The sequence below is a fragment of the Carlito syrichta genome, unplaced genomic scaffold, assembly GCF_000164805.1.
Source record: "Carlito syrichta isolate Samal-C Ts95f unplaced genomic scaffold, Tarsius_syrichta-2.0.1 Scaffold290461, whole genome shotgun sequence".
In the NCBI taxonomy this organism is placed as follows: Eukaryota; Metazoa; Chordata; class Mammalia; order Primates; family Tarsiidae; genus Carlito; species Carlito syrichta.
The window spans coordinates 68,814-95,938 of NW_007234557.1; the positions used below are offsets into that span (position 1 = coordinate 68,814).

The 27,125-nt window shown below is 37.8% G+C and overlaps 1 protein-coding gene across 2 annotated transcripts in view; it reads left to right on the plus strand.

Annotated features, from left to right (window-relative positions):
* SSR1 (signal sequence receptor subunit 1) overlaps nucleotides 1–25,239 on the plus strand; it is a 25,899-nt gene extending 660 nt beyond the window's left edge. The window contains exons 2-8 of one of the 2 annotated variants that reach the window (XM_021710592.1): nucleotides 2,442–2,557; nucleotides 8,653–8,740; nucleotides 10,626–10,888; nucleotides 13,830–13,906; nucleotides 14,978–15,056; nucleotides 16,653–16,746; nucleotides 22,898–25,239. In XM_021710592.1, coding sequence (XP_021566267.1) covers nucleotides 2,442–2,557; nucleotides 8,653–8,740; nucleotides 10,626–10,888; nucleotides 13,830–13,906; nucleotides 14,978–15,056; nucleotides 16,653–16,746; nucleotides 22,898–22,965 — 785 coding nt within the window. In that variant the 3' untranslated portion in view covers nucleotides 22,966–25,239. The remainder of the gene's footprint in view (nucleotides 1–2,441; nucleotides 2,558–8,652; nucleotides 8,741–10,625; nucleotides 10,889–13,829; nucleotides 13,907–14,977; nucleotides 15,057–16,652; nucleotides 16,747–22,897) is intronic. The other variant, XM_021710593.1, reaches the window with a different exon arrangement.
* Nucleotides 25,240–27,125: the final 1,886 nt, after the last annotated feature.

Here is a 27,125-nt window from a genome sequence, read left to right on the forward strand (position 1 = left end):
AGGGGGCGCTGGGCACGGCTGCTCCGAGCGCGCCGCGGCCCGTGCGTTTCTTCTGGCCGCCTGCGCTCCGCTCCGCCCCATCCCCTCGCTCTCTGGGCTGACGTGTCTCTCGCTTCCCCGCCGGAGGCCGCCTTCATTCATTTGCCGAAGCCCTGGACGTCTGCACACCTGAGTTGTTAGTGTCTTTCTTTATGGCCCTCGGCCTCACTTCCTGCACCCGATCTCTGCGTTACCAGGAGACCCCGTTCCAGAAAACCTCGGCGTCCTCACCCCCATTGATGCCCCTGCTGTCAGACGACTGCGGTCCCTGTGGGATGACTCTTACTTCTGCCCTGTCTCTCCTCTCCTTTCGTGTAACAGTTTTTGTTTGGGGGAAGCTTTGTAGTCTGCTTCGAGCTTTATGGGTTTTTTTCTTGTCGACAGTTACTTTAATCTGGTGGGAAAGTAACTTAGCAGAACATAAAAATGGGGCAACTTGGATTCTTGCCTTGGGTTTGCCCTGAACTTCGATTTTCTAATTTGTCAAGTGAAAGAAAAGGCTAACTGATCTCTAGAATTCCTTTTCATTCTGTTAAGTGCAGACAAGCTGTGTGGTTAATGAATAGTAGAGACGGGTATCCAGGAGAAAGGTGAAGTGACTGGCTTCTGTTTAATAGATAGAAAACCATGTCAATACGTTCATCTGCAAGTTGAAAGAGGGCTTCTTTTCCTTTGCTTTGGAGTTGTTTGCTGGTTCTCATTCAGCTTTTCAAAGTAAAATCTGACAGATGTACTTGTTTTAAAACCTAGCCTATGTTTTTCAAGTTTTAAAAACGTTTTATCTTTAAGAAACATCAATTCCTTATCTAGGCTGAATTAATATCTTGTAAACGTTTTTGTAGGTAATGATTTTTCTTTCAAGAAAATGTTTTTAAAATTTTTGCAATTGAAAATTGTTACATTTTTATAGGGACAAAATTGTTATTAGTTAACATTAAAATAATAAAATTGTTTAACATCCACTGAAATGTAGGTTGAAAGGCCAATATCTGTCCTCAAATTTAGTTAAAATTTTCAGTTGCTGTATCAGACATGGATGCTTTTCTTATTGGTTTTTGAAAATGACTTGCAAGTTATGAATGCATTATTTTAGTCTTTGTTCATCAAGCAGTGGAAGCTGCTTTTCAGTTTATAATGTGTGGTTCAGTATTCTTTAATATTTTGTAGAAATCTTAACAGCCAGTAAAATTTCAAGGATGTGGAAAATACTTAAATTGCATGGTCCTAAATATATGCTTTTTCCTGGATATTGCACATGCTTCCCTTTCCACATTTTTTTCTCAACTGAACTGCCACATCATCATTTTTTCTGAGAAATGTTGGAAGACACTAGAACTTGGAGTTATTTTTAGGATCTTGCCTAGAATAGATTTAATGTGATTTCTTTAGAGTACTTTTGCCTATAAAACTATGATTTATACTTTTTTTGGCATTACAACTACACTTTGTGATATTAAGTGTGAGGAAAATAAAAAACTATCTTAAAACATGCTTGCAACCATTTGTAGAAATATTTGAATTCTTTAATTGCTATCAACCCTGAAGCTACCAATATAGCTTTTACTAAACAGAATGGTTTTTGTGCTAGTTTTTACCATGGATATGATATAGATATTTGTTTCCGAGAATTACAGGCAATCAAATTCTAAGTTTCAGCTGTAGTCAACTCTAATAACAACGTTTCTTGCCTAAGTATTTAAACGGCTGTTTTCTTTTAGACCTGAGGGGTTTTTTTTTTTGCTTAGTTTTATATGGTTAATGATAGACATTAAATTTAGAGATTCTTCGCTTTGCAACAAATTTATTTTCCTTAATTTGCTTAATAGAATTGCTTGAAGTTCTTTATTTGTGTTTCAAGGCATCTTGAGATCCTACAGTTTATTTTTCCGTGTGTTGGGTACTTCTTAAAATTAAACTGCATTTCCCATTACAATTAACATGCAGGCAAGGCATGGTGGCTCATGCTTGTAATCCCAGCGCTTTGGGAGACTGAGGTGGGAAGATCACTTGAGGCCAGTCTGGACAATATAGCAAGACTTTCTCTACCAAAAATAAAAAATTAGTGAGGTATGGTGGTACGTGCCTGTAATAATAGCTACTTGGGAGGCCAAGGTGGGAGGATTACTTGAATCCAGGAGTTCAAGGCTGCACTGAACCATGATCACGCCACTGCCCTCCAGCCTGGGAAACAGTGAGAACTTGTCTCTTAAAAAAAAAAATGCAGTTGTTAAGACTACTAATAAAATAAAGTAATATAAATATTCTTAGATGCATTTCAATTTGGCATCATTCAGGTGAACTGGGAGAGCATGGGGACCTTTTCTTTTTAGCCTATACCTGATAGTAAAAAACGTTAGTATTCTAGAATAAAAGTTAACTGTGCTTGTTTTATGTTTTATTGTTAGGCTTATTGGCAGTGGCTCAGGATCTTACAGAGGATGAAGAAACAGTGGAAGATTCAATAATTGAAGATGAAGATGATGAAGCTGAGGTGGAAGAAGATGAACCCACAGATTTGGTTAGTGTTACATGCAATTTGGTACATGCAGAATGTATATCATACATCTAGAACTTATTCTTTTTATAAAAAATTTGGTTTTATAATTCTCACTTCTAGAGGTTTGTTAATATGATCAAAGTAGATTGAAGTTGGCAGAACTGGGGCCAGTCATTGAGGATGGAGCATGCGTAAGTGTTTTCTGAAACAGGAAAGAAGACATGAAATGGTTAAGGAACAATTCAAGGTCATGGGGACATGAGTCTAGGAGGGTAGCAATATAGTGGGAGTAGCACTGGACCGTGGGTAGATAGATTTTGGATACATGCTGCTTAGCTTCTCTCTCTGGTCTCAGTTTCCTTTCTTTCTTTCATACTTTCATTCAATAAGTAAGGATGTTTGAGTACTTTCTATGTGCCAGGCACTGTTCTGGGTGCTAGGTTGAACAAACCAGATATTTTCTCTGTTCTGTTGGACTTAGTGTTTTGGGGACAGGAATATGTGTTTTGGGGACAGAGACTGAGCAGCAGACAATAAGCAAAATATAAGATATGTCCTTTGAAGAGTAAGGAGTTAGAGAAGATCTCTTAGAAGTTGTCCAGCTCTGAAATTTGTACTATGCAGTTATAGTATGACAGTAAGAATATTGGGCTGAAATCAGCATCGTTGCAGTATGCATCTAGCTATTCTTATTTCCTAAGCTACACAGAATCTTTTTCATGCTACACTTGAACCTGGATTCTTTATTGATTCTGAATTTTTGTCATTCTTTGCAAGATTAAACTGCTAGTTTCCTATTTTCTTTTTCTTTTTTTTTGAGTCGGAGTCTCACTCCGTTGCCCAGGCTGGAGTGCCTGGCACACTCACAGTCACCCCAGTGTTGAACTGCTGGGCTCCAGCGAACCTTCCGCCTCAGCCTTCCAAGAAGGCTGGGCTCCAGCGAACCTTCCGCCTCAGCCTTCCAAGAAGCGAACCCAGGCGCATGCTATTATTATTAGTAGTAGTATTAGATTTATTGTAGAGACAAGGTCTCAGACGCCAAGTTGCCTGGGCTGGTCTTGAACCCACGGACTCAGGGAATCCACTCGCCTCGGCCTCCCAAAGTGCTGCGATTACAGGCTGAGCCACCGAGCCCAGCCTCAGTTTCCTATTTTCTTATTGTTTCAGTATAAAAGTATTTAGCCTTATATATAGATTTCTGCTTCTTTTTTGACTTATCTTCATTTTTATGGCACGTCTTCCAACTAAGTTAATCTGCTTGCTATTTTGTTGATGTTTTTTAGTTACCATTTTTATGCATCTGCACATATGTTTCATCTGAATAAAATACTAATTTGTGTGCTTACTTAATTTCCCCTTCTTTAGGAACCCCTTATTGATTACCTGTGTCGAGCTTTTATATGTATGAGTTCCTATACTTTTAGGCATGTATTAGGGTTCTATATCTTAAACCCAATTGTTTAGGTGAACAGCTTCATTTTTTTTTTGTTTGTTTGTTTTTTTTGAGTTGGAGTCTCATTCTGTCACACAGGCTGAAGGCAGTGGCACACTCCCAGCTGCCACCACCTCAACCTGCTGGGCTCAGTCGATCCTTCCACCTCAGCCTTCCAAGTAGCTGGAACTACAGGTGTGCGCTATCACACCTGGCTAATTTTTGATTTATTGTAGAGATGAGGTCTCACCAAGTTGCCCAGGCTGGTCTCAAACCCACTGGCTTAGGCGGTCCTCTCACTTCAGCATCCCAAAATACTGGGGTTATAGGCGTGAGCCACCATGCCCGACTATTTTCATTGTTAATAAATATTTGACTGTTATAAAAGTAATCTTGCCGCTTGTGGTAGGATAACTTAGAGTGACTATCAGAAGGAAATTCTTTCTAGGAATTTAGGATTAGAGATGGTATTTAGGACTCTGAAATTTGGGCATATACAGAAATGAAGTGAAGGATAAAATTTTGTAGCTGTTTTTATCACTTGAATTCTCTGGCACTGGAATGTACTTACTGTGACAGACAAGGGTAGAGAAGGGAACTGTTAGATCCTTGATATCCTTACAGTGTTGGCCAGAACCTTTCCACACTTTAGTCATTTCCACTGTCTTGAGAACCATTAGAGGAAAAAGAACAATTCTGTCCACTTCATGTGTTGACCTATTAATACAAAAGTGTTGGTACCCTCTGCTTTGTCACTTTTCTCAAATAAAAAAGTTATTAGGGCATATTGAAACAGGATTGAGGGAAAGTGTTTTCTTCCTTTGGACTAGGCCATACTGGTGGGGACAGGTTTGTGTGTAGGCTGTCTAAGAAAGATGGACCCTCAGAGCCAAAGCTGCTGCAGAAGTCACCTCCAGAACTGAATTAGCCAGAATCTCACCTGTTACTGTTCTCAAGATTCGTGTATCATCAACTAGCACTCAGCTGCCAAGACATCAAGGAATTAGAAGATACGGAAGGATCCTTTGCCATGGGGTCTGTGTCCTGCAGCCAAGTGAAGGAAAACGGGGTTTTTCTTAAGATCTGAGCAACAACTGGTTTAGATGCAAGTTACTGGTTTAAAATTTTTCAGGGCAGACTTTTCTAGCCTGGTGATTATTCTTTTACTGTGTAAAGCTATGGGTTGCAATGCAGCTTGCCGTCATCCTGAAAGGATTTTTTCCCACAGAGTAATAGTGGTTTTTGTGTCTATTTTTGTTAAAACAACTATAGTAGTAATGACATTAGTTAACTTACAAATCATTATTTAAAATAGATAATATATTCAAATGACTTAGAACACAAAAGGTGTAGGTGTATAGTCACAAAGTTCCTTCATGTACCTGCACTGAAGTTATCTCCCTGTCTTTCCATAAGCAGCCGGTGCTCTCAGTTTCTTTATTCTCCTTCTGGAGATAGTTTGTAATCGCTGAAATATTTTGGAGTTTTATGAGGTAGCAGGTACTAAGCATTATCTAGCTTATGATATGTTGATTAGCTATAAGATAAATGAATTATTTACCTTTACTTACGTATACTTTCCAGTTTTCCACAACTGAGCCAAACACTTACCACTTTTAAACCCTTAAATGAGTCCTCTTAAGTCTTGGCAGCAACATTGCCTTCATATCAGAAAGTGAAGAAGGCCATAAAGTGTGAGTGTTATCAAATTTTATGTTTTCTACTTTTAAATATGTTATCTACCTATTCTGCATTTTCTCCTTAATAATGAGTTGTCCTTATACTCTTTTTTTGAGTTGGAGTCAAATTCAGTTTTAGGATATTTCTGTCATCCCAATAAGATCAGTTTTAGGATATTTCTGTCATCCCAATAAGATCTCCGGTCATACTTTTTTTTTCACCATTTCTTCCAAATTATGTGACTGATTCTCACAAGTATTTTTCTGTTAATTGGAGTGGAAATCTTTCTAGGCTTATAATAAGGAACTTGAGATAAGGGGTGGGCTAAACATGGCTACAAGCTGAAACCAGCCTTGTCCATTCATTAATGTATTGTCTGGTTGCTTTCTCACTGTAGCCACAGAGTTGAGTAGTTGCAACAGGTACATTGTGGTCCACAAAGTCGTATTTGTTATTTGGTAACTTACAGAAAAAGCTTACTAGGTCCTGCTCTAGAACCTTGCAGACTGGTGCATTGGCATGATCACAACTCCCCACAGACTCCATTTTTAGGGCTAAGATGATCGTTTGCCTCAGCCCCCCAAGTACCTGGGACTACAGGCACACGTCACCATGCCTAGCTAATTTTTGCAATTTTTCTGTAGAGACGAGATCTTGCTATGTTGCCAGTCTGGTCTCAAACTCCCAGGCTCAAGCAATCCTCTTGGCCTAGTGCTGGTATTACAGGCATGAGCTACCACACCTGGCCTCTTATTCTTTGCTAAGGCTAGTACTTGCATCTGTGCTGTTGTCCTGTTTCTTCCTATGGGATCTTGTTAAATTTTTCTTTTATAACTTCAAGCATTGATCCTCCTCTGCTATTTAATTCTGTTAATCAGTACTACACATGTACTTATGTACTATTTGTCCACCTTCAGCTGCTACTCATTTTCTTATCTTCACCAGCACCAATTACTTTTTGAAAGAGTAACCTGCACAGCTTTTCTCACTACACATTTATTCTCTGCCATGGTCTGATCATGTATCTGGTAAAAACTATTCTTGCTAAGATGACCAGCAACCTAATTGCCAAATTCCTAGCCTGTTTTCCGTTATTATCCTGTTAGGGCTCTTTTTAGCATTTGCTGGTCACCTTCCTTGAATCCCTTCATGGTGGCTTCTGTGACACTCCTCTCTTAGTTTTCCCTGCCCAGCTGCTGCTTTTCATCTCTGCTACCATCTCTTCCTCTGCTCACCCTTTAATGTTGGTAAAACCTGTGGTCTCAACCACTGCCACCTTATATTGATGACTTTCAAATCTCATTTCTAGCCATCTACCTTACTGAGCTCCATATCTATATTTCCACCTCTTGACAGGATAAGTTCATCCGAGTGTTCCATAATACCTCAAATTTTATATGTCCAAAATGGAATTCAGCATTTGCCATCCATCCCGTCACCATAAACTATTTCCTGTTTTAATATGGCTCCAGTGATTCAAGCTGTTGCCTTGTTACTTCTTCCGTTTATTTTTGATTCCCAAACCCATTTATCAAATCTTAGGGATGATTTCTCTTAACTGTTTCTCAAGTATATACCCTTTCCTTTTTATTTTACAGTTTATGATTTTACCCTACCCATCTCTGGTCTCTTTTCTGAAAAGTAAAAATGACTAGCTCTTACCAAAGGAATGATATTAAGATACTTAAAATATCATTTACAGCATAGTTTCATAGTTGTTGAACAAATGTTTGAGTCCCTTTTCTGTTAAGTGCATGAGCTGGGTGTGCAGAATTTTAAAAGTATAACAATGTTTGCCCTTGACAAGTCTTATCTATTGGGAAAGGAATATTTTACATACATGAAAAACAAAGTGCTAGTAAACAGAGGTGCTTTTAAGCATCTCAATTTATTAAGAGCCTAGATGCTTTAAGTATATGATTATCTCTGTAATTCTCATTGATGCCTAGAGAAATGATGCTGTACTGAGGTTTATGGTTTTAAATAAAATTTGTTCACTTTTTTTTTTGTCAGAGTCTTACTCTGTTGCTCAGGCTAGAGGGCAGTGGCACACTCATGGCCACCACAGCCACAGTCTACTGGGCTCAGGTGATCCTTCCACCTCAGCCTTCCAAGTAGCTGGACCACAGGCATGCACCACCATACCCGGCTAATTTTTGACTTACTGTAGAGACGAGGTCTTGCCATGTTACTCAGGCTGGTCTTTAACCCCTGAGCTCAGGCAATCCTTTCCCCTCTGCCTCCTAAAGTGCTGAAATTATAGGTGTGAGCCACCGCACCCCGCTTGTTCTCATTTTTTAAAAACTTTGTTGAAATACAGTTTATCATAAAATTCATCTGTTTTAAGCATACAGTTAGTAAATTCAACAAGTTGTGCAACTCGAATTCAGTTTTAGGACATTTCTATCACCCCAGTAAGATCTGTAGTCACATTTTTTTTTTAATCATTTCTCTCAAATTACGTGACTGATTCTCACAGGACTGTTTTTCTGTTCATTGGAATGGAAATATTCTAGGCTCATAACAGGGAGCTTGAGAAGAGGACAAAATGTGGCTGTGCAAGCCAAGTCGTCACTGTAGCCACAGGGCTGAGCAGTTGCAGCAGGGCATTGTGGTCCTCAAAGCCATATTTGCTATATGATTACTTACAGAAAAAGCTTCTTAACCCCTGCTCTAGAACCTTGCAGTTTCAAAGAATGGTCTGAGTACTGACAGCCTTAGCATTTCCTGGGTGCTTGTGAGAAATACAGAATTTCAGGCTTCACCATAAATCTAAATCAGATCTGCAAGATTTCCAGAGAGATGGTATGCATGTTATTGTTTGAAATATACTACTCTAGAAGTTCTATTTTAATTAATAAGATATGCTGAAATTCATATCACTAATCCCATCAAAGCTGTGGAGAAGCAAGATTTTGTCCCAAATCTGATGAAGTCTTTATTTTTTTTAAAGATGATGTATTTTTCTCCCATGGTAATCTTTTTTAATTGTTGTTATTCTTAGGCAGAAGATAAAGAGGAAGAAGATGTATCTGGTGAACCAGAAGCTTCACCAAGTGCAGATACAACTATCCTGTTTGTAAAAGGAGAAGGTAATCCAGAAGTGTTAGCTTTAGTTCAGGTACAGGAATTTTAACATGACAAACGTTCTTTTTTGGAGAAGCATTGGTAATGTTTAAGAACTTTACTCATCTTCCACTTTTATATAACAGGAATAGCAAATAAGTATTTTGAAAAAACCTTCATACATATACATATACACATATATATGAATGAATATATATGAATATATACAAACATATGAATATTCATCTCTGTAAGTTAGTATTGCTGGCATTTAGACAAAGGGGAAAAAGTAATTCTACCTGGTTTAACTAGTAATTAAATGTCTTTTCAAAGATAATGTTCTAAGGTTTTTTCAAACTGCCACAGCAGAGTAACTGTCATATTTCTATTGTTAGACATTAGTGAAATAGTAAATCTTTCCAATTGTGTCTTAGTTAGAGCCTAGGTCTCATTAAAAGAAAATAAACTTACTGGCTGATATTTATTGAGGACTATATGGGAGACACTGTTCTCAATACTTTGCGTGTGTTATTTAATCGCAACCAATCCTGTGAATGTTGTTATTGACAAACTGAGATTTAGAGAGTCTAAGAAACTGGTCCTGGGTTGCCCAGTTCATAAATAGTTTGTGGAGACAGAATGCAGACCCAGATCTGCATTAACCTTGCAGCCTGTACTGTCCTGGATGAAATGCACCTCTGCAGACTACAGTGAAATTATTGACGACTTAATATTGAAAGTTAATCATTTTCATGATCTTCTTGAATTTTCTGTTTTATTCCTGTGTACTTTCCAACCTGTGCCTACTAAAAGTATAATTTGATGAAGCAGTTATTTTTTTCATTTATTTTTTGTAGCTGCCTCCTTGGGTCTTAACCTTCAAATTTGCATTTGGACTAATTGCTTAAAGTGGATAGGGAATGCCCAAATAATTTTTATGTTCTAACAATTACTAGTTTTCAGATGAACCTCTTGCACTTTATCTATCACTCTTCCCTCCATTTATCTGCACTGAAATGGAGGTAAAAGTGACTTTTCCAAGATATGTAACCCTGCTGCATGATAATCTTGTTGCTAAAAGTACACAACTCTTTCTTAGACCACATAATTTGGATGTGATTTGGTCTGAAATTGAGATGATTAGTTTAATGCTCTTGTGGGAATGCTAGAGTACAGACAAAAGGGTTTCAGCTTATACCAACTCTAATCTAGTTAATAGGTTACTGGAGTTCTTTATTGAACAGGATTCTGCGCTGGGCACAGTGGCTCACCCCTATAATCCCAGCACTTTGGGAGGCCGAGGTGAGGGGATTACCTGAGCCCGGGAGTTTGAGACCAGCCTGGGCAACTTGGCAAGACCTCATCTCTACAATAAATCAAAACATTAACTGGGCGTGGTGGTGCATGCCTGTAGTTCCAACTACTTGGAAGTCTGAAGCAGAAGGATTGCCTGAGCCCAGCAAGTTGAGGCTACAGTGGCCGTGAGCGTGAAAAGGATTCTGAAACCAAGTCCACATGCAGCTAGAAAGGGTGCCAAAATTCATTAGTAATGTCTGTTTTTTTCTTTTTTTGAGTTGGAGTCTCACTCTGTTGCCCAGACTGGAGTGCAGTGGCCGCTCCCGGCCACCACAGCCTCGACCTGCTGGGCTCCAGCGATCCTTCCGCCTCAGCCTTCCAAATAGCCGGAATTACAGGCATGCGCCACCACGCCCAGCGGATTTTTTGATTTATTGTAGAGATGAGGTCTTGCCAAGTTGCCCAGGGGGGTCTTGAACCCGCGGGCTCAGGCAATCCACTCACCTCAGCCTCCCAAAGGCGCGGGATTACAGGCTGAGTCACCGAGCCCGGCTGCTTTTTGTTTTATACTCTTTGCATGTGTTTTAATTTTCTCGTCTCTATTTTGTTTCTCAGATTTTCCAGCAAATAACATTGTGAAGTTCCTGGTAGGCTTTACAAACAAGGGTACAGAAGATTTTATTGTTGAATCCTTAGATGCCTCATTCCGTTATCCTCAGGATTACCAGTTTTATATCCAGAATTTCACAGCTCTTCCTCTGAATACTGTTGTGGCACCGCAGAGACAGGCAACTTTTGAGTACTCCTTCATTCCTGCAGAGCCCATGGGTGGACGACCCTTTGGTCTGGTCATCAATCTGAACTACAAAGATTTGAATGTAAGGCCCTCTCAGCCTCCTTTTCGTTCAGATTGGGTATGGATGTGAACAGTTGACATTGTTGAATAAACGTTCTTCTGTTTAGTTAAGTGCCTGTTTTATGGTTGAAACTGTGATAGTCACTAGGGCAGCCAAGATAATTGCGATTTACGTCTTCAAGTTTATAATCTAGTGGGGGAGATGGATAAAAACAGTAAAACAGTGTGATAAGTGATGCATACCAGAGAGATGTGTAAATAAGGTGCTGTTGTGTGGGAGTGGAAGGACTTGAACTGGGTCTTAACAGGAAAAGGAGCAGTATGCCACACATTGGCATCTACTGCTTATTAAGATATATTAAGTAATTTTTTACCCCCTTTGTTGCTTACATTTTACCCATTTTACTGTTTCTAATTGTAAGTTAAGAACTTTCTGTAACTTTTTCCATTTTATATGTTCATAGATAAAATATAGCCAAATGTTTTTAAAGTAGTTTTAGTAGCAAGGTTTATCATTGAGTTTTAATTTATGAGAACCAAATTTCCTAATATAAGCTTTGATATCTTATGATTTTAGTATGTTCATTATTATATATCAGTTATACATATTAGCTATCAGTGACCAAATGAGAGAAACTCACTGGAATTTTACTGCTAGAAGTTGACATTTAGATGGCAACGGTTAATGATGTTATTCAGATAAGGGCACTTCTAAACCAATCTCTTTCAAACAGTTTTCAGAGAAGGAAAATTCATTTCTCTTAGAAGAATATTTATGCTTTTCATCACGCTAGTGTTAACAAGTTTACCATAAGTTTGAGTTAAATTTCTAGAGCTGCAATTAAGTTGTCTCTTTTTTTTCTAACTACTTAGTGGAGAGGAGAGAGGGTTTTCATCTTTCCTGTCTTCAAAATAGTGTATTAAGCACCTTCAACTTTATAATTAAAAAATTTGAAGAATTACTGATTTTATCTTGTTTCCAAGTAGAATTAAATTTAATCCAACAGGCATATGGGGGGGGGTCCAGAAAAACCTGGAATTATCTTTTGGAGGATGGGCTCCTTGTAGTGTAGGCCTTCTCTGCTAGATAAGTGTTCTAGGAATCCATTGGCATCAGTATACCACGTAGCATTGTTAGGAGAGGCTGCATTTTGCTTCAGTGAATTTTTTTTGGAGATTATTATTTTTTTTAATTTCCAGATTCTCTTTTTTATTTTAAAGATGTAGGATACAGTTCAGGATTTAGGTACATAAGTGGTCATCGTACAGGTGAAGTTTGGTTCTCCCTTTGATTCTCACTTTACCTGGTTTGGGTTCAGGTACCCTTATTGATGTTATGCCACCACCCTTTGCCTGGCAGTTTCCTTCTACTGACAATCTCTTTCTTGCAGTATTATGATAAATGTTCAAGATCCACTTATAAGTGAGAATGTGGTACTCAGTTTTTTGTTTCTGTGATAGATCACTGAGTGTGATAGACTCTAAATCCATCCAAGTTACTGCAAAGTCTGTGATTTTGTCTTTCTTTATGGCTGCATAATATTCCATCAGTTATATGTACCACTTTTTTTTTTTTATCCCATCCACTTTCAATGGGCAGCACAGTTGGTTCCTTGTTTTTACTGTAGTGAATAGTGCTGCAATAAAAATGCATGTACAGGTATCTTTTGTAGAATGATTTGAGTTCTTCCTGGTATGTTCCCAGAAGGAGAATTGGCGGGTCATATGGAAGGTTGATTTTTAAATCTTTTAGAAATTGCCACACTTTTCTACAGAGTTTGTATTAATTTACACTCCCACCAACAGTGTAGAAGTGTTCCCTTTTCTCCGCATCTTCTCCAGCATCTGTTTTTTTTGGCTTTTTTGTTTTTGTTTTTGAGTTATCACTGACTGGAGTTTGCATTTCTTTGATGATTAATGACCCTGAGCATTTTTTCATGTGTGTTGGCTGTTCGTCTGTCTTCTTTTGAGAAGTGTCTATTCATATCTTTTGCCCACTTTTTAATGGGGCTGTTTGGTTTTTTTTACAGACACACGCCACCATGCCTGGCTAGTTTTTGTGATTTATTGTAGAAACGAGGTCTCACCAAGAAATTGATTTTTAACCCACTGTCATTATAGAACATGATTTTAACTTTTGTTCAGGTCTAGTTCTTAAAGTGATTTGCTACAGCTACTACTGTACATTTTGTGCTTCTTGTTTTGGAGGATTGCAAACAGAAGAAGATAAAATAGCTGACATAAAAATGCTGTGAGCTAAATTGTTTCTTTCTGCACACTTTATCTCATTTTTAATGTACTTTCCTGGTTCCTCACACACCTTCCCTTTGCCATAAAGTAGTGGACAACTTTGGGCATGGTAGAGGAGACCTTTTTTTTTTGAAGGACAGTTTTCTAGGCTGGACTGAAACTCCTGAGCTCAAGTGATCCTCCTGCCTCAGCATCTTGAATAGCTGCGACTTTAGGCACATGACATCATGTTTAGCCCAGAGACATTTTTTTTTTCTAGGAGTAAGTAACATAATGTTGAGTTCCTGACATGGAATCGTGCAATTACACATGACTTTATTGAGTCTTACTGTCCTTCTAAGTGATGAGAAAGCTATAGTTTAAGAAATCTTGCGCCGGGCAAGTGGCTTACACCTATAATCCCAGCACTTTGGGAGGCCAAGATGAGAGAAATGCCTGAGCAACTTGGCCAGACCTCATCTCTACAATAAATCAAAGAATTGTCTGGGTGTGGTGGCGCGTGCATGTAGTTCCAGCTACTTGGAAGGCTGAGGTGAAAGGATCACTTACCGCAGGTAAGGGCTGCAGTAGCAATGAGCGTGCCACTGCTCTCCAGCCTGGGCAACAAAGTGAGACTCCAACTCAAAAAAAAGAAAAAGAAAAAAGAAATCTTGCAAGTTTTCATTCTTTCAGTGCATTTCAGAGTTTTATGATTATTTAATTTTTTTAAACAGGGCAATGTATTCCAAGATGCAGTCTTCAATCAAACAGTTACAGTTATTGAAAGAGAGGATGGGTTAGATGGAGAAACGTGAGTGAAAGTTGCATATGTAGATCTTTATCTCATAAGGTGTGACTAGAAGGCTTGTTCCTGTTTCAGCATATTTTTTTAAGTGGTGAAGATGGAATGGACTATGTAGATTTGGTGAAATTCTTACTACATTCATTCATAGTTTGAATGATTCTTAAAGCTACTAATAACAAGTTAGGAAATATAGTTGAAACTGACAAAAAATCTTTTTAAATGTTAGTAGTTGGTTTTCTGTCCTTCCTCTCTTCTAAATTATTTTCTACCCCATGCTTATAAACTGTTCACCATCCTGAGTTAAGTTGCATGCCTCTAAAATTACTATCGAAATATAAATTAAGCCGGGCTCGGTGGCTCAGCCTGTAATCCCGCGCCTTTGGGAGGCTGAGGTGAGTGGATTGCCTGAGCCCACGGGTTCGAGACCCGCCTGGGCAGCAAGACCTCATCTCTACAATAAATCAAAAAATCAGCCAGGCATGGTGTAGCGCATGCCTGTAATTCCGGCTACTTGGAAGGCTGAGGCGGAAGGATCGCTGGAGCCCAGCAGGTCGAGGCTGCGGTGGCCGGGAGCGGCCACTGCACTCCAGTCTGGGTGACAGAGTGAGACTCCAACTCAAAAAAAACCCAAAAAACAAAAAAGAAATATAAATTAGAAGATTTTACCTTGAAAAAAAGCATTTTTTTCTGAATGATGAATCATTTCTTACTGTGAACTTACGTGTACTTCACCTAAAGTAATTTTTAGATCAAGTTGTGCGAAATAATAGTTGAAGCAGTCAAAACCTAATTCAGTTATTTTAAGCTGTGAGCTTTTGAATATAGCATAAATTATAAAATAACTCACTCATTTTAAGTCATAGAATTGCTTTTTTTATTGACTAATTCCTCTTATATATAAATCGAAGGACATTTATAAGACTTACTGCCTGGATCTGAGTTGAATGAAAAGTGTTTTATTCCTTTTCCTTGCAAGTTACTTGAAAAGCTCATTTCATCTGTTAGAATCGTAGTTGTAATTAGCTATGGTATTTCCTGTGAATTAAAGCCAGTGTACATTTTCTCCTTTCATGCCAGAATCTTTATGTATATGTTCCTTGCTGGTCTTGGACTCCTGGTGGTTGTTGGCCTTCATCAACTCCTAGAATCTAGAAAGGTAACTACAGATGAACACTTCCAGCCATACTTCACAAATTCTGCGTTAAGCACTATCTAGTTTTTTGTGACTTCTTGCTCTCACTGTGGATTTGTATGCTTACAGCTTTGTTGTAGATTTTAAAAGTCAAACCTACAGCTGGGACTTTGGATGTGCAAATTGGATTTACTTGGACTCTTAGTGTCCTTTGTACCCTCCAGAATGATCTTTATCTTCTTATCGTAACTCTAAATTAGCTTTCTTATTTGAAAAAGAACAAATAAGACTGAGCTTGCTCTGTGAGTCAGATCTCTTTTTTGTGTGGTTATTGTGGTAGATTGTTAACACCTGGGGACCTTTCATGATCATGGTTCTTATTCTGACCCATTCCCCATGAAATCCTGACTTCCCTCCTTCTCGCTTATTTTTACTCACCCTCCTCCTCCCCTGCTCCTTACTGCACCAAAACAAAATCCTGTACTATTCCTCTCAATGGGGAAGGATAACAAATTGTGTCAAGTACATTAGTATAGTCCATTAGACCCTAAATAATTGCTAGCCATTTTTGTTTTTATTAGTCCTTAAATCAGGCAGTCAAATCTATATTAAAATTAACAGTAAATGTTATTAATAAGTGTTTTCTCTGTAAAAGAGAAATACTTAGTACTTAAATGTTAATTTTCAAAACTTTCTTTACCTCATTTTTATAATAGCTGAAATTTTTGCCATAAATTTATGTGTTAGGTATAACTACGTCTCTTTTTTTTTTTTGAGTGAAGCCGTTTTAGAGTTATCCATCTTTGTATTCAGATTCTCATTATAGACTATATAATTAATATTGTTTCTTAGGTAGATAATTAAGTTTTTGTTATTGGTGTTTGGGGGATTTTTTTAAAAAGCAAGACTAAAGAATGAGTCACTTTCTAGCAGTTTTGCTGTAAATACTGTAGGGAAAGATTAGATTAAATTGAAGTTGTTAACTTAAATGAGATTTTATGGTTTTGTTTTGTATGTGCCAATTGTTTAATTGTATTTAGCTTAAAGGCAGGATTTGCCTGTGTACAACATTTGAGCAGTTATTCTGAATTTTATATAAATAAATGTATATAGAAATACATTTATTTTTTGGTTACAATTTAGGATTCTAAAGGGAAAGAAAATAATGATACAGACATTCTTATTTGATTCACCAATGGTATAACAACATATGAAGCTTTATAGCAAGGGAAAAAGTTTTCAAAGCCTGAAAATAAGTGTTGTCAAGATTTATTCTTTATTGTTAGTGCTAGATGTCATTTCACCTTCTGGTTAATAAAATATTTTAGTAGGTGTATATTTTAAGACCAGAAGAGAACATAATTTGTCTACTAAAAGGTTTAAATTAAGTAGCTTGATGGGTGTATTAAAAATTAGAGTAAACAGCTGTGTGAGGTAGCATGTCCCTGTAATCCCAGCTACTTGGGAGGCAGTCTGAGATGGGAGGATTGCTTGAACCCAGGAGTTCTAGGACAGCCAAGGCAACACAGCAAGACCCTGTCTCTTAAAAAAAAGAAAAGAAAGAAAATTAGAATAGGCAATGTGTTGGAACACCTTTAAAATATGTTTTTATGTTCTTAGCGCAAGAGACCCATACAGAAAGTAGAAATGGGTACATCAAATCAGAATGATGTTGATATGAGTTGGATCCCTCAGGAAACTTTGAATCAAATCAGTAAGTAGTCTTACAAACTTGACTAAAGAGTTTTTCTCTTAACTGGAAATTAAATATCTTAGATTTGGTTTAAAAAATGCATTTCAGTGCTATTTATCATTGATCTCTTCTATTATTTGTGTAGAATCTAGTATAATGATTAATAAAGACTTTAAAGATTTATTGTAGTCATTTTATGCTTCAATTTAGAAATGTTTTCACATCCGCAGTTTCTACAATTGTGTGAATTTTCTATATTCCTAATCCATTTCCTGTCTCTCTTTTTTCCTGTTGCTTCAGTGCAGAGTAGAAGAGGTGAGGTGTTCAATTTTTTTAATGGTGTCTGCTAGAGTATTGGGGGCTTTTATACAGTTCATAAACACCTTACAGCGAGTTAATGAGTGGTGGGACAGATTTTAGTACTATATTTTATTAGAAAAACTACTAACCACTCTCAGCAATTTGAAAGAATAAGCCTAAAATATTACCTGTTAGTTTGTCTAACGGACATATTTCAGTTAATCTTCATGAAAGAATGTAGAAATTTTTTTTCTTTAACTGCAGAGGAACTTCTTAAAAACATTTATCATAAAAGCAATACAACTTCATTGTAAAAAAAATTAAATGGCACAGAAGTGAAATACTTAAGGTCATCTCCTGGCTTCACTAATTCCATTTTCCATAAATAATTGGTGTTATGTTATATATTCCAAATATTTTCTATACATTTATAAGCATATATGTCTGTTGTTTCTAATGTAAATGGCATTGTGCTACCCATACACATCTACAGTTTCAGTTTTCATGCCTGGGATATCTCTTTATACTAGCTACATACACGTTTACCTCGCTCTTTTTAATAAGTAGACATTGTTTTTTTGTATAAATGTGTCATGATAAATTAAGCCTCTTCTGTATTGAAGGATGTTTAAGTTATTTTCAGATTTTCACTCTTACAAATACTGTAATAAATACCTACATACACATTTATAGGATAACTGTGTGTGTGTTTGTGTGTGTGTGTGTGTGTGCGTGCGTGTGCGTGTGCGTGTGCACGCGCTCAGGCTTTGAGTTGGGGGTCTCATTCTGTGGCCCAGGCTAGAGTGCAGGGACACGGTCATGGCTCATAGTAGACTTGACCTCCTGGGCTCGAGTGATCCTTCCACAGCAGCCTCCTGAGTTGCTGGGGCTCCAGGTGTATGCCACCACACCCAGCTAATTTTTTTATTTTTTGTAGAAGTGAGGTCTTGCTACCTTGCCCAGGCTTGTGTCGAACTCGTAGGCTCAAGCAGTCCTCCCACCTCGACCTGCCAAGGTACTGGGATTACAGGTGTGAGCCATCACACCTTGCCTAAGAAAACATCTTAAAAGTAGAATAACTAGGTCTAAGTTTATATACATTTTAGTTTTTATAGAAAGGACCACATTTACCGCCTAATTTTTTGGCTAATAGCTGATAATTACTTCTTTCTGCATTATATCAAGGAATAAACAGTCTCTGGTTTCCCACCCTTAACGATGCTAAATTGAGCATTTGATTAAAGTGGTAGCCACATGGATCTTTCCTTGTAACCAGGAGCGGTCAGATCTTTCCTCTTGCAATCCACACATTATCTGTATGGTGTTACTTTAGCATCATAGAGATACTCAGTTCTCTTAACTGTTCACCAGCTGGTAATCTTTGCATGAATTGGTCAGAATTTGGAATTGATTATTTTCTATTTTAGTTTTTTTTATTTTACTAACTGCCATTCTTTTGTAAAGTAGAGCTTTCTCTCATCACCTAGGACTCTTTGTTTACCTAAATGACAGTTCTTACTGATATGGCAGGTTAAATGTTTAATTCTTTCCTTCACCAATTTTTAAGTTAAGAGTTAGTGTAAAAACCACTCAAATGGTGACAAGTGAGTTTTTTCTCCTTTTTAAAAAAGTATACATAAGCTTGAATTTTCATAGAGTCAGTGTGTTTCGGTCAGCCATATTCTTTTTTGTGCTCAGATTGTTAAAGTTTTGGCTATTGGGAAGGGAGCCCTTTTGAACTGCCTCTGATCTTATCCCTTTGATCTTTGAATGATCCTTTACTTGCTGGAATTGCAAGGTAATCCAAACTTGATTTTTTTACCTTCTCTGCCCTAGTTGTGGTGTTAGTTATGTCTCTAAGGAGCCCTGCGTGATATTAGAAATTAAAATCTAGACTTTTGGGAACTGAGCTTAAAAAAAACCACGTTTTAAAAAAATAACGAGTCCCGAGTAGCTGGAACTGTAGGTACGCAACACCATGCCTGCTGTAAGTTTTTTGAATTTTTGTAGAGATGATGTGTCACTGTGTTGCCCAGGCTGGTCTCAAACTTCTGGGCTCAAGCAATTCTCCCGCCTCAGCCATCCAAAGTGCTGGGAATACTTTGGGAGGCCAAGGTGAGAGGATTGCCTGAGCTCACAGGTTCAAGACTAGACCCGGCAATTTGCCGAGATCTTATCTCTACAATAAATCAAACAATTAGCCAGGCGTGGTGGTGCATGCCTATAGTTCCAGCTACTTGGAAGGCAGAGGTGGAAGGATCGCCTGAGCCCAGCAGGTTGAGATTGCGGTGACCATGAACATGTCACTGCACTCCAGCCTGGGCGACAGAGTGAGACGTCAACTCAAAAAAAGGTAGGGGGAATGTGCTGGTATTACAGGTGGGAGCCAACCATGTGACCTCATACTGATATTTTAAATTCAATTTTAACAACATTTTTGTTGAATTTTGTATATTTGTATTTTTTTTTCTTCTCATTAAGCTTGATTCTTTAGCACAGTGGTTCTCAAACTTCAGTGTTCATCAGAATCACCTAGAGGGTTTGCTAAACACAGACTGATGGGCCCCAACGCTGAAGTTTCTGTTCAAGTAGGTCTGTGTGTATCTAAGTTTCTTAGGTGATCTAGATGCTGCCAGACCGTCCATCCTTTGAGAACTACTGTCCTAGAAGGTGGTTTTCTTAAAGTGGTTGAGCCACATTGCAGGTGGTTTAGGAAAAACACGTCTCAAAGATAGGACATGTGCTTTGTATATTTGAAAACAATAGAGAAAACCAAAAAAATGTTTGAAGATCATGGAAGCAGAAGGTCCCCCCTAGCTTTGAGGACTTAGCTTTGCAGAGGGGCGATCTGACCTCTAGGCTGTTTAAGAGGCTTTTATTTGATTTGCCAAGAGCTCCCTCCTCTCTCTCACTTACTGTGTTGTAATGGGTGGGTAGGGACACTTGAAAACAATTTGAGCCTGTCACTAAGCAATTCCTGGCAAGTATTACATTTCAGCTTAGCATGCTTCAGCGTACCAGAAGTTTTTAAACTATAGAGTGGCAGGTTAGCTGATTTTAATAGAAAACTATTAAATCTTTGCTTTACTACTAGTGTCTTAAATGTATACATAGGAAAATGTTTATTTGAAACCATAAGAATGAGGCTGGGCACTGTGGGTCATGCCTGTAATCCCAGCACTTTGGGAGGCTGAGGTGGGCAAATTGCTTGAACCCAGGAGTTCGAGACCAACCTCGGCAACATAGTGAAACTTCATCTCTACCAAAAAGTTAGCCAGGCATGGTGGCACACACCTGTAGTCCTGGTTACTCAGGATGCTGAGGTAGAAGGGTACCCTGAGCCCAGGAGGTCAAGGCTGCTGTTAGCTCTGATCACTATCACCACTGCACTTGTCTTGAGTGAGACCCCAGCTTAAAAAATAAATTATAAGAATGAAGTATTTTATATAATTTAACTTTCTTGTTAACTCAGGGATCTAGTTAGAAAACTTGTGACTTAAGTTAATTAAAATCTAAAAGTCATTTGTATAGTGCTGTTCCCTCCAGTAAGATAGGAAATTAGACTGATTTTGCAGTCTGAGAAAAAAGGAAGAGGAAGGCTAGTTTAAATTTTTGTTAACATTTTGCCTTTGTCTTTTCTAAAAATGAAAAAAAGTTGCAATAAGTTAGTTTTACTATAATTAATTAGGTGAGTGGGTTTTTTCCAGTGTCTTTTAAATGAGCGGTGTAGACATTTCTGAGTCTGCCCCATTCATTCTGCATCATTGAGGGGTTATGTGGGTATTTTTAAGACCTATGTGATTTTTTTCTCCATATACTGTTTAAATTTCCCTCTTGAATGCTGGAAATATTTTAATCTTAAATAATTTGTTGGAGTTTAAAAAGTTTTTGTTTAGGTTTTTTATGGGATGGGTAAGTGGGAGATTGTTGTTTTGATGGCTGAAAAACATCAGATACACATCAGTGATCTTTGCTGAATTAAAATGCTTTCTTTTGAACTGTTGAGTATTTGGAGCCATTTTCTCAAAAGCTAAAGGACTCCAAAATGCTATCGTACTGTTTCTCATTTGTCTACTTCTTAACCTTGATATGCTAGACAACTAGGCAGATGTCTAAGGTCTTGTAGACTCGTTAAGGTCAGCCAAATTGGCTGCCTTACTGATGAAGTCTAATTTGTGTGTTAATGCAGGCTTTGCAGGTCCTTTGAGGCCTCTTTTCAGGTATTCCCACAATTAAAACCATGCTACAGGTGGGTAAAATTATTGGAAGTGAATAATTGCCACTTCACTTCTGCATATTAATAGTAATTCTCACAGATGGCTGTTAGATTTGAAAGAACTTTTTGAGTCCTCAAAGATTATATTCAGCATATTGCTTATTTTGAAAAATTATTTAGAAATCACTCAGCTGTGTAAGAGCAGTAGTTTTTAGTCTAACCTTTTTGAAAATCTGTTAAAAGTTATAAGCTTTCTTCACCAGAATAATACATCTATATGCAAAACTGAGTTTTAGGCAAGTTGAAGAGCCCCCTAAACCCACCCATTACTAACCTATTTAGTAAGGTAGTGAGGGCAGTTTTCTTGTAATTTGTAGACTTCAACCCTTGCCTCTTGAGCAGATTTCTTTCTTTTTTTTTTGAGTTGGAGTCTCACTCTGTCGCCCAGACTGGAGGGCCATGGCCACTCCCGGCCACCACAGCCTCGACCTGCTGGGCTCCGGCGATCCTTCCACTTCAGTCTTCCAAGTAGCCGGAATTACAGGCATGCGCTACCATGCCCAGCTGATTTTTTGATTTATTGTAGAAATGAGGTCTCGCTGCCCAGGCGGGTCTCGAACCCGCGGGCTCAGGCAATTCACTCACCTCAGCCTCCCAAAGGCGCGGGATTACAGGCTGAGCTACCGAGCCCGGCTGCAGATTTCTTTTTAAGCGAGATTTTTTAGTCTTTAAATATTCTTGAGAAACATGTACTATAAATGTTATAGATATGGTGATCTACTTCTGGGAAGGGGAAGATCTTCGGGGTATATCTGTTTTTCATTTCATGAAATGCTTACAGTTAAGTCCCATACTTTGGTGAAAACTTTGTTCTAACCTTTCGAACTGGAAAAATTATTTTTATTTTTAACTTATTATACAATGAGCTTATCTTTCTAATACTTAAAGTACCTGTACTCCCAGAAAATAAGGAAGAGACATTAAAAGAGAGAAGATATGTCCAACCTTCCACTTTTTAAAAGAAACTTATAGATGATTCCTCTTACCGAAAGGAAGTTAGAAAACTCACCACAAGTTTATTTTCTGTTAAATAGACCCCACTAAGAGTCCATCATATAGGAGATAAAGGGAAAGAAGTAAAATGTAATGCTTATGTGCATAGAATGGTCTTAGCATTGAAATACTATCAAATTTCCTTTATTCTGCTGCTTATTCTAGGTAGATGCTATTATATTGTGAAAAAATTATGCAAACTGCACGACTGCATTTGTAAATACTAAATCTTGAATTTGTAACCAAAAATATTTTTGAGCTGCAAATGTCATACCTTTTAAACTGTTTCTAAAAGTATTTACTTATGCATGTATATACACGGTAAGTTGTAGAATTCAAGATTTGCACCATGTCTTCAACAGAACGGTAACCAAGATTGGCTCTTTTTTCCACCCTAACTGCAAACAGTTTCATTTTAATTAGTTACCTTTTAAAGGATTATGTTAAAGGTTATTTTAAAAGCCTGCATCTAGATAGGAAGCATGTATTATTGAGTGGTATTCTTGCATGTGTGTGTTTTGAACTTAGTGGTAAAGTTGAAGGAAGGTATTTTAAAATATTTATTGAATCCAGGAAAGCTTAAAACCTTCTCTTTTCTTCCAGATAAAGCTTCACCAAGAAGGTTGCCTAGGAAACGGGCACAGAAGAGATCAGTGGGATCTGATGAGTAAATGTTCCTTTGTGCAACAATTCAGTCTTTACTTAACCTGCCCTAATGTTTTTCGGCCTGATGGGAATTAGTGCAGAGAAGCCATATCACCATAGAAGGCAACTACTACTTATGTGTGGACTGAGCAATCAGAGTTTATGGCGATAATATTGCTGAAATGCACTGCATTCATTTTTCTGAAGTAACAAATTTGGTTTTTTTTAAACCATTAAAATCTATGTGTGTGCGTGTGTATGTATGTGAGCAGTTGGTCTTACCAGAATCATTGTTGCACTACCTGAAGCAAGCCTTTAGAATACTAAACATAGTGCTGTTGTCTCTTCCTTTTCTGATTTTTTCCCTCAAAAAAATCAATGAATATTTGTCCAATATGATTATAGATGTCACCTTGGATGGTTTTAAAGAATATAATTTGTTTCTTCCTTCGAATGGTTGAAATCCCAATTGATGGCACAAATTAGCATTTTGTCGTTGTTGCTGTATTACAATTTGTATTCTAAAGGCCCAAGCAGGAGTAGCTGCTTTTTAGCAGTAGAATTATGATGGCGTTTTGCTGCTGTTTACTATAATGCACACCTTCAGAAAACTTCCCAAATGAATTCAAGAAATTTGGGGATCTTTCTAGCAAAAGATTGTGAAATATGAAATTTCTGCTGACTTTGATATATGAAACCTAGGCCCGCCCCCTCCCCTCCCTTTTTTAAACAAAAAGAAAATAGTACATTTATGTCAACCGAGTTGGGTCGTCCATCATTTTATTTCTGACCCAACAATAGTTCTGGAATGATTTTAGACCGTCTCAGTTTTTCTTTCTTTTGTTTTTTTTTTAAGAGAATTTTTCTTTCCTTAATAAAAGCATCCTTTTTTAAGAAAAGTTATCTTGGTCTACAGACTAAGCAGAAAATCAAATTATAGAGACAGATATATACCAACTAATCCTAATCTCTTAAAAAAAATACACGAATTGGATATTTTTAAAGCAGCTGTTTCTTATTTAATTTGGGGGGAGTTTTGGTTCTTTATAAAACCTTTTTTTAGTTAGTCTGAAAAATTCCCAGAATTGTTGTTAAGTGCTTAAGACCTTAGTACCAACATTAGATTGGACTTCTTAAGATTCTCTTAGAGAGTTACTCTTGCCCTAGGTTGTGAATTAAGTTTGGCGTTGTCGTCACACTGGATGAAGGGCAAAGTAAGACAGTACGAACAAATAAGAGGCTTTCCTCTCTTGTCTTTAAGCCATATTTCCCCACATGTATTGTGTAAGGGAATCAGATTTTGGTGGCTCTTTAGTTCCTGACCTCTCTCCATTCTCATCTTCAGTATAATCTCCCCTAACCCCATGCCCACATGACAAAACAAAAAAAAAACTTTCTAAGCTGTTTAAGTATTTAGTCATCTGAGCCAAAGCCAATAATAATAGAATAGAAGTTATATGTAATTGTTAATCACTTTGCAAGTAGGGGCTAAGATGTCAAGTTACCTATATTGGCATTGCTGGACTATAAACTCTCTATACCTGTAATATAAAGTGTTTGAGTTTTTAATTGGGCTGTATGATCAATATATTTTGGAAAAGCTCTATGAGCTCTAAGTAACTGCATGGTTTTTTGTTTAATGTAATATAGGAGACCCTTCACATTCTCAAGGAATGTATTCCAAAATATTTTTGTGAATATCTGAGTTTGTGGTTGATAATGCCGTAAGGTGTAATTACAAAATTGAAATGGCCTCTAGAGAGTCTTATTGAATACCTGGTAATATGCAGGCAGTTGCAAAACCACACTGAATTACAGCTGCCAGCCTTCCTTACTCCTAAGTAATTTGCCTTACATACCCGCCCTTCCACTTCTAAACTTAAAATCAGTGCCTCAGAAATGTAGAATTTATTATTTGTCATGTTTTATTTTTTAGTATAGATTGGAAACAGTTGAAAACTCTTAATTCCTCAGATGCCAGGGGTCTACTATAGCATCAGTAAGTATTTAGCAGAAACTAACTCCATAATGAATGGAATTCAATTCCACACATGGTTTGTTCAAGCACACTTAATAAGTAGCCTCTTTTTTAAATGTCTTTTTAAAATGTAAATATTTGGATGAAGGTCATGTTTTTTTGTTTTGATACACTCATTTGCTACACCAACCATGTTTTCAGAATTCATCTCTTGAACAACTTGGTTTCAGAATATGTAAAATGAGCTTTAGGATCTTGTGTATCAAACCTGTCACCCAGATGTGTGAGAATGATGTGTTCATAAAGCATGGATTTAACTTGGGTTGTATAGCTTTGTCATTTACTTCACGATCTCCATAATTAGTATCTTTAGGTCTAATCCTGCCCTCAAAGCACTGTCCAAGAAGGGGAAAAGGGAAATGGAATCTCAGAGTTAGAAGCCTCAGGGAAGCAGTAAAGTAGACACCAGAAGGAAAGAAACGCTGACTTGATACTAATGAGGTTTTAAGTTTTAAGTACCTTCAGAAAATGTGATTTTGATAAGAGGAAAAGACAGATTTAGACCTTAAAAAATATTAAAGATGTACTGCCTTAAAAGCATATTTGTAATGCATCAGCCTAGATTGGTATCCTGGCTCTGTCAGAGAGAAGTAAGTAATGATGGTAATGTAAAATTGAAAGCTTTGCTTGAAGATGGGTTATTTTGGAGGCAGGGTAGATAAATGTGGTAGGTAATAAGTGCATGGCTCACATAGAGCATTCATCTTGCAGTACCATGATATGCATACCTTGTTATGAAAGAAAAGTTTAATTGGTTAGTGCATTTGAGTAATGAAGTGATTTTTTAAAAAATTGGCAGTACATATCGTCTTTTGCCAAGAGTTTGATAGGTTATATCCTTTATTTAGTTTCAAAATTAGATGTTAACTTTAAAAACATTTTCAGGTATACTTAAGTACTTTCACAATACTTCTTAGGATGGCATCATTTATAACTGTAGAACTGAAATCACTAAATTTACTCTAGTTTTCGGGGGGGGGTTGTTTTGTTTTGAGTTGGAGTCTCACTCCATCGCCCAGTCTGGAGTGCAGTGGCATGCTCATGGCCACCTCAGCGTCAACCTGCTGGGCTCCAGTGATCCTTCCGCCTCAGCCTTCCAAGTAGCCAGAACTACAGGTGCACGCTACCATGCCTGGCTAATTTTTTATTTATTGTAGAGATGAGGTCTCGCCAAGTTGCCCGGGCAGATCTTAAACCCATGGGCTCAGGTAATCCACTCATCTCAGCCTCCCAAAGTACTGGGATTACAGACTGAGCCATCAAGCCTGATCTGCTCTAGTTTTCTTTTTTTTAATTTATTTTTTATTTTTGAGTTGGAATCTCACTCTGCCACCCAGACTGGAGTGCAGTGGCTGCTCCCGGCCATGGCAGCCTCGACATACTGGGCTCCGGCGATCCTTCCGCCTCAGCCTTTCGAGTAGCTGGAACTACAGGCGCGCGCTACCACACCTGGCTCATTTTGATTTATTGTAGAGATGAGGTCTCGCCAAGTTGCCCAGGCGGGTCTCGAGCCCGCGGGCTCAGGCAATCCACTCACCTCAGCCTCCCAAAGGCGTGAGATTACAGGCTGAGCCACCGAGCCCGGCTTCCAGTTTTCTTAAACAAAATTCTACTTTGAACTATTATCTCCAGCATATTGAAGAGCAACCTAACACATAAACAAGATATGTCTTATTAGTGTAAGTGGAATGTTAGGTTTCGTCGTAAGGCTGATTTGTATACCTAGAAGATCTTGTTTAAGAAGGAAGAGCAACTTTACAGCTGACTTGCAGACGTCTAAATAATAATTTCTTCAGAACTCTTATGAACCTTACTTATTAGTATTTGTGTAATCTTAACCTTTTTCATTTATACAAAAACCTGAGCTTTTATATCATCTGAAGTTCTAGGAGTTTTCTTTTTTAGATTTTGGAAGTATTTAGGGATAGTGCTCTTAAGTTCGAGTATCATTTAGCTGCTTTTTTAAGGAAGTGGGGAAGGAACTCATTTATTAAACATCAGCCGTGTTCTCTTGGCCTTTCCGTTCATCATCTCATAAACCTTTACGACTCACTAAAGGAAGGTGATATTGTTCTCTCTGTGGATAGCACAGCCAAAACCTGAATTTAAGTAGCTTGATGAAGAATCCAAGTTGCATGTGGAAGGTTC